The 8,318-nt window shown below is 37.6% G+C and overlaps 2 protein-coding genes across 4 annotated transcripts in view; both read left to right on the top strand.

Annotated features, from left to right (window-relative positions):
* LOC106878456 (uncharacterized) overlaps positions 1-987 on the top strand; it is a 20,366-nt gene extending 19,379 nt beyond the window's left edge. For all 3 annotated transcript variants that reach the window (XM_089344679.1, XM_089344680.1, XM_089344678.1), the window contains exon 17: positions 341-987. In XM_089344679.1, the coding sequence (XP_089200805.1) occupies positions 341-356 (16 nt within the window). In that variant the 3' untranslated portion in view covers positions 357-987. The remainder of the gene's footprint in view (positions 1-340) is intronic.
* On the top strand, positions 423-917 carry LOC149130736 (uncharacterized). The gene has a single exon (XM_089344681.1). The coding sequence runs from the start codon at positions 423-425 to the stop codon at positions 765-767; it is 345 nt and encodes a 114-aa protein (XP_089200807.1). The 3' UTR covers positions 768-917.
* Positions 988-8,318: the final 7,331 nt, after the last annotated feature.

Genomic DNA, 8,318 nt, shown 5'->3' on the forward strand with positions numbered 1-8,318 from the left:
TATATAAATACCATATATATATATATATAGATATATATATATATAGATATAGATATAGATATATACACACCGAAAATTCTGGTGTGTGGTGAAGCAATACTTGCTGAACCCTAATTTTAGTTAAGTTTATATAACTTTTACCGATAATGGTTTTTTTAACACACCAAACTACTTGGTAAAATTACTAATTATCAATTAATTATTAATTTTTACCCTATATCTGTAAGAATATATATAGATATATATATATATACATACATACCTATATATATGAAAAGCTTCAATTCAGTTTCCTTCTACCAAATCCATTCACAAGGCTTTTGTTGGCCAGAGGCTATAGCAGGACACTTGCCTAAGGTGCCATGCAGTGGGACTGAATCTGGAACCATGTCCTTGAGAAGCAAACTTCTTACCACACAGCTATGTTACTATTTTTGAAGTTCTTGTATTTTTGTTTTATTTTATTTTACAGCCACATTTCCTTGTTTGAGCTGATTGAAGAATTAGTCTGCACTACAGAATATGGCAGATACCTACAGGAGTACATCCTCGATTCGAGTTCACCGAGCAAAGCCAGCACAAAATGTCCGCTTTACAAAGACTGTCCGGATATCCAGTACAAATGCATCCAAGTGGCACTGACCAGTTTGAGCAGCCTGGATCCAGAGTCTGCCGCCCCAGAAGAGTCGTTCTTACTCAACGATGAATTCACTTCAGAAATGGAAAAGGACATGCTCTCACCAATAAGAACTGAGGATTTCTCATAACCTGCTGTATAAATGGTTACGGGTCATGCCTAGGGTTGATAATGGTGTCCCTTGGTGCATTGATTGGTGGGTGCGAATTTGAGAATTTTTCAATGTAAAAGATTAATGAGTCAAAAAAAAAAACGATAATAATAAAAATAACCAAAGTAATATGATGTTAATTTTTTCAGACTGATAACTTCATATTTAGCAATGAAATATAATTTGATATTTACATCTACACTATTCTTATTTCTTTATTGCCCACAAGGGGCTAAACAGAGGGGACAAACAAGGACAGACAAAGGGATTAAGTCAATTACATCGACCCCAGTATGTAACTGGTACTTAATTTATCGACCTTGTCACACTCTGTGTCACGCTGAATATCCCCGAGAACTACGTTAAGGGTACACGTGTCTGTGGAGTGCTCAGCCACTTGCACGTTAATTTCACGAGCAGGCTGTTCCATTGATCGGACCAACTGGAACCCTCGACGTCGTAAGCGACGGAGTGCCAACAAATAAAAACATTTATACAACAAATGGACAATTGTTTAGAGAGTTTCTTTTTTTTTTTTTTAAGAGTTTTTTGATTTAACTCTGAAATCTTCCATATTCTATACACTGTGTAGCTCACATTGATTGCCGAAAACAAATTCAAACTCATAGTTGCGTACCACCTTCCAAAAGACTTTGAACCATCTCTTGGCACTGTCCTTCCGTTCAGCTTATCTTCCTGGTGTCAGCTAACTCTCAGCACCAACCGAACGCCATTGCCTTGTGTTCAGTAGCATTTGTCTGACATTTCTGCCAGTCTACCTGATAATAAAAACTGGTTCCCCTGTTGGCTCAAGCACACACATAATGGGGTTGCAGGATGGGATTTGGCTGCTGTTTCTGTGCCATGAAGATGTATCCTTGTTGGCTCATACATGTAAACATAATGTTACAGAAGAATATTTGAAAACAATTTCTAAAAGGTTTCTCTACCATGGAGATGTCTCCGCTGTTGGCTTGTTGGCACTCCGTCGGTTACGGCGACGAGGGTTCCACTTGATTCGATAAACGTAACACCCTGCTCGTGAAATTAACGTGCAAGTCGCTGAGTACTCCACAGACACGTGTACCCTTAACGTAGTTCTCGGGGATATTCAACGTGACACAGTGTGACAAGGCTGACCCCTTTGAATTACAGGCACAACAGAAACAGGAAGTAAGAGTGAGAGAAAGTTGTGGTGGAAGAGTACAGCAGGGTTCGCCACCATCCCCTGCCGGAGCCTCGTGGCGCTTTTAGGTGTTTTCGCTCAATAAACACTCACAACGCCCGGTCTGGAAATCGAAACTGCGATCCTATGACCGCGAAACCGCTGCCCTAACCACTAGGCCATTGCGCCTCCACGCTGTTGGCTTATACATACATATACACACAATGTTGTCGCAAGAGGTTTGACTGCTGTTTCTAACATTTCTCTCTCCCATGGAGATGCCTCCGCTGTTGGCTCATACGTATATATATATATATATATATATATATATATATATATATATATATATATATATATACGCCACGTCATTGGCCAGCCATGTGTGACGCCTAAAAGACGAAGAGCACCACACGTAATATCATGGAAAATTCTAGAAAAACCGGATCTTTACGTCAACGGAAGCAAGCTGTGCATAGCTGAACGGGCGAGAATATTAAAGAACTCCCTCAACTCGAGGAACATCTTAAATTCCAAGACGGAAATCTTGAGGCCCTGCTTACACTTCAAGAGATCCCAATTGAAGTGCTGGAACCCCACAAGCCGATCACGTCGATTACAGATAACGGTCTAAGGGAGACAATCCTTTGCGATAAACCTCCCGTCCTCTCCTTTGATCGTGTGTTCACCAACTGGCTACGAGATCTTTTCTTCTTCCACTTTGAAGAGAAGCATAAGCCACTGACCATTAGGGTCCGAGGAGATACCATAAAGCTAAGCGCTTCATGGATGTGAAACCAAGAGTAATACTCCACCCCATAGACGGCCATAACTATATCTAATATATGTACAGGGTGTCCACAAAGTCTGGGTACATGGAGTAAATAAAATCATAGCATAAACAATTAAATAGAAGAAATATTACTGCTGTATTTTTCATAGCAAGTTTATAAAAAAACAACACTACATATTATTTTGATATTAAAAATTTAGATAATATTTAGAAGAAAGCTTCGGAAAACGTTTGCAAATAAATGTTCTACACACGAGAATTAATACGGTGTGTTTTGTTAAATTTTCCGTTGGATGTTCTTTTGTTAAATTCTTGAAACTTAATTTAATTTCAATTTTTAATGAATTGATTTTAATTGAGTTTTTACCTGTAATTTTGGATTTTTATCCCTATTATTATTATTATTATTATGAAATATTATTTATGTAACGCTACGCACTTCATAAGTTTTTTTTACTCATTTCTAGAATATTCTTGGAATATATATATATATATATATATATATATATATATATATATATTTTGTTAGTTCGTTATATGTGGTTTGTGCCTGAAGAATATGTTTGAGCATTTCTATTTCTCTGTCTTTCTCCTTTGTCTGTCTTTTGCCTTCCTTTTTCTGTCTCTTTCTCTTCCTAACACTTTCCAGCCCTCTCCGACTCTCCTCCCACTAGCACATAACCCTTGACCTTTCACGTGTCTCTCTCTCTCGTCCTCTTTACCTTTGGCTCGTTTGGTCACGTGCTCCTACACTGTTTACTTCAGATCCTCGTTCTGACTTTCCTTCCGCCTCATTCTCGTTTCCAACTCTACAGGGACATTTTCATTCTTCTTTGCGCTCCCCAATAGTTCTCTGTTTCCCGGCTGCACGGCATTTTTTTTCGTTGTATAATGATTATTTTGCTGTGTTCGTTTTTTTTTTTTTCCTTGCCCTGTACGTTCCTTACAAATAATGTCACGCGTTTTTCCAGAAAGAACATTTATTAAAAAAAAGTCGCATAGACTTCCAACTTGTGTGCAAGCAACACACGGTTGCCCATAAGAAGAACAATATTCTTGAGCTTGTATCTCAATAACTGACCAGCAGATCGGATTTGTATCGGCGAGTTACTTACGGATATCGCAAAAAACTGAGATTTACTGGAAACTGGTGAGTTTTAAATTTCTTATAGACGACTGGTTGAGTACAATTTTAGGTAAATTTCCAGATTAACACCTACACGATTTTCGCTAGGGTGGGAATTCCGTCCCTAACCGTAACCGTAACCCTAATCCTAAAACCCTAGTGAAAATCGTGCGGGTGTTAATTTGAAAATTTACCCAATTTAATTACTAGTGAAAAAGGAATGATTATTTTTCATTGAATTTTTAAGGTACCGTAAATCCTCGAGTATAATCCACATTTTCCCCCCAAAATTTAAAGGTCAAAATTCCGGTACTATTCAAGAAGAGTAGTCCCCGGTGCGCACACTCGCGCTAGCTAGTCGTGACTAGTCGATCCTAAACAGAGTAAATAAAACACAAAGTAAATAGTTTTTTTTTTTTATAAATCTCCTTTTACAAAACCACTACATTATAGGGATGTCAAAAAACCAACAACGGCCCCCCAAGTGATGGCCTTGAAAAATTTTGTTTTAGTCGAATGAATCGAATCCAGCCCTTATTTTTGTCTCTTTTGCTGAACTGCTGAGTTATAGGAGCCTAAACACCAACACCAGTTATCAAGCAGTGATGGGAGACAGACACACAGACATGAGGAGACACACACACACAGATATATACATATATATATATATATATATATATATATATATATATAATATATATTCGATGGGCTTCTTTCGGTTTCCATCCACCAAAGCCACTCACAAGGCTTTGGTCTGCTTGAGGCTATATTAGAAGACACTTGCCCAAGGTGCCACGCAATGGGACTGAACCCAGAACCATGTTGTTGGGAAACAAGCCTATTACGACACATAATATAATTTGTATATATATATCACACTATTTTTCTATTCAGTGTGATTGACCCAGAGATTGAACTCTCACCCATTATAGAACGACACCAATCTCTTGCCGTCGAGTTAAGGCAGCTTGTATATATATATATATATATATATATATATATATATGTGTGTGTGTGTGTCATTATGCCTGTGTTTATCCCCCATCATCGCTTGACAACCGGTTGTTTTGGTTAGTCTGGAGGTTTCGATGGAACCTTTGATTTGTATGTAGGATGCCAACAAGATTACATCTAGATTGTTGTTTGTAAGTTATTTTGGGATATAAGGTCGGTGGGGTTGTGACCCCTTGACCGTCTGTGGTTTGTGTTTGATAAGCGTTGGTTCATTTCTGTGTATGTTTTTGGTTTTATTTTTTCTTCGGGAAGGGCTTATCCGATGCCTATTCTATGATGAACTGTGTTTCGTAGTTAATAAAGAAATTGAGTGATCTTTCGCTTTGATTACATTTTACGTCAGTTCTAATCCACGTGCGTTTGTTTATGTTTCTGAACATAAGGTTAGGGAATTCCGTCCCTAACCCTAACCCCCTTTTATGGAAACATAAACAAACGCACGTGGATTAGAAATGACGTAAAATGTAATCAAAACAAAAGATAGCCAGAAATTGTCTTGTAGCGAGTTTGTTTCTTCAGCTTCACAAGTTGTATTCCACAGTTTAAAGACACTTTCCAAGCGTTGACCATCTCAATGTTTCTTTAATTCGTTGTAGATTTCCTCATCTATGTTCTTCAATTTTTGTTCATTGCTCAGCGCTCTAAACTTAAGGAGTTATATTTCTGTCTTCAGGTGGCGAGCTGGCAGAATCGTTAGCACGCCAGGCGAAATGCTTAACGGTATTTCGCCTGCCGCTACGTCCTGAGTTCAAATTCCGCCTAGGTCGACTTTGCCTTTCATCCTTTCGGGGTCGATTAAGTAAGTACCAGTTACACACTGGCGTCGATGTAATCGACTTAGTCCCTTTGTCTGTCCTTGTTTGTCCCCTCTATGTTTAGCTCCTCGTGGGCAATAAAGAATTATATATTTCTGTCTTCATGTTTTCCAGGGTTACTTTCTCCCTTAATTGTCTTTGTTGGTCCTGTTCGTTTGGAATACGTTTAATTTGGAGTTTATGAGGCAGAATTATTGGTGCAGAATTTAACCAGCGTTCATAAATTTCTGCCTTGTGGTTGTTTTTGATCATGTTCCAGAAACAAAACTTCCTGGCTTTAAGTTTTTCATTCTATATGTGTATAATGCGGTTTTTAATTGCTAGTGTAAGCGTGGAGGTGGGGGGGAGGTTCTATTTTGTGCATCATCTGTAGGTAGATTTTCATTTAGGTAATTATTATGTGGTAAAGAATGAAGAGTGGTGCATAATTCCGACAAATGTTGATTGAGCTGTTCCAGGGATTGTTCTTTCTCTTCGTTTCCTCTTGTGTAAAGCGGGTGAGTTCATCAATCTTGCTAATCAAAAGTTTCAAATTCGTTTTGATCGCTTTCAGCGCCATAAGACTCTCTCTATATATATACACACATACAAATATACATATGCTGTGTGTAGCATCGTGTGGGTGTGAGAGGCTTGTATCTATTATATAAAAAAAAAAAAAACTTTCAAGGTGGTGCTCCAGCATGGCCGCAGTCTACTGAATGAAACAAGTAAAAGAAAGAAAGGAACAAAAAAAAAAAAAACCCATACATTTCGTACGTATACCTGTGGCTAAAGACATGCAGCTAGCTTTACTGATTGAGTGTGACAGGAAGATATATTTAAATGAAATCTAGGAAAACCATTTGACAATCCAGAATCGACCCACCCTCTCTGATTGCATTCGTGGACAAAGAATTACTTTATGGCTGCAATAAGGTAGGCAAATAATGCAATCATTATGTTGGCCAAGATAAGGAATATGCACACCACCCGTTTTCGGCGTAACCCTAACCCTAAACGCGAAAACGGCTGATGTGCATATTCTTTACCTTCGCCATTGTGTTTTCTGCTTTACTTGTTTTCACGTGGAGATTGCGACCATACTGGAGCCTCCTCGCCTTTTAATGCGTTTCAGACGATCAAATTGACCCGAGTTTTAATTCTTTTTGGTTAATATTTACTGTAACACCTGGTCACCACAATATTGGGTTGTCCGGAAAGTTCGCGCCGATTTTAAAGGAAACAAAAAGGTCAATAAATGCCATTACATTTTTGGTAATCTTCCAGTTTAGGGCGGTAAAAAAAGTAAATAAAAAATATACAAGGGAAATAACTTAACGTCTTACTAGTATTATCCGTACAACCCTGAAATGTGTTTTTTTTTTAGCTGTTTATAAATAAATCACACATTTTTTTTTTAACAAGTCCGCATGGTACTAAACAATCGTCGCAGGTAAACTGATTCCTAATAAGCCGACGGCACGCACACCATTCCAACATTGTGTCTTGAACTGCTGCATAATTCACTAATATTCTTCCAATATGATTAATTGACGAGGATTTCATTTTCAGGAACAATAAGTTGTTGTGTAGCCGGTCTTCCACGAGGCATTTTCGATCTCTCAGCCGGTACTATGATATTCAATCACGTGTGTGATTTATTTATAAACAACTTAAAAAAAAAACACATTTCAGAGTAGTACGGATAATACTAGTAAGACGTTAAGTTATTTCCCTTGTATATTTTTATTTACTTATTTTACCGCCCTCAATTGGGAAGATTACCACATTTTTAATCAACCAAATAGGAACCATTTTGTTGCACAATGCGTCTGCACCTTTCCTTTAACTTGAAAAATTCGTTAATTTTGTGAAAATATTATTATTATTATTATTATTATTATTACTATAACATTTACTTCATTTATCGTTTTTGTTTTTGGTTTGCAAGATTCTTTATGTGAATTCGTGTGTTGAAGCAAATTTTGTTGCAACTGGAGAGAATCCTACTGTCTTAATGCCTTATTGTCTAACACACTCACTGGTTTGATTTCCACTCATTTATTATTCATGTATTTTTAAAATACTTTTTAACATTTTTTTGTCTTCCATTTACTACATTGTTTCGGGAAATGCACAAGACATTGTTGACTTATGCTCAACGTTTAAGCTATTTTCAATAGAAGTAAAGCGTGAAGATATAAACACACCATTTTAATATTATGTATTTAGTAAATATAAGTTGTTGTGACTTTCAGTGGACTGGACGAGTCTTGTAAATAGAATGAACCTGTAGACAGCGGGGTGGATCTGTGATCGCATAGGTCTCGTTATGGATTCTCTGTTGGAGTATCGGATTGTTATTGTGCGAACGGTTATAATAAGATAACCAACTCTTGTTACATTGCTTATTGTTATACGGTTATATTTGATACTGTGATATATTGTTTTATACACACACTCATCATATATATGTGAATTTTCCGTTTGTTGTGTTTCTGATAAATTTGTGTGTGTATGCGTGTGCGTGTCTTTGTGTTTGTCCCCCGCCACCGCTTGACAACCGGGGTTGGTGTGTTTATGTTTCCGTAACCTAGCAGTTCGGCAAAAAAAAAAAGGCCGATAGGACAAGTGCCGG

Source organism: Octopus bimaculoides, chromosome 28 (genome assembly GCF_046866305.1).
Source record: "Octopus bimaculoides isolate indiv1 chromosome 28, ASM4686630v1, whole genome shotgun sequence".
Lineage (NCBI taxonomy): Eukaryota > Metazoa > Mollusca > Cephalopoda > Octopoda > Octopodidae > Octopus > Octopus bimaculoides.

Excerpts from the sequence above, each read along its gene's own strand:
- LOC149130736 (XM_089344681.1), top strand. The coding sequence starts at position 423 with ATGTTACTATTTTTGAAGTTCTTGTATTTTTGTTTTATTTTATTTTAC.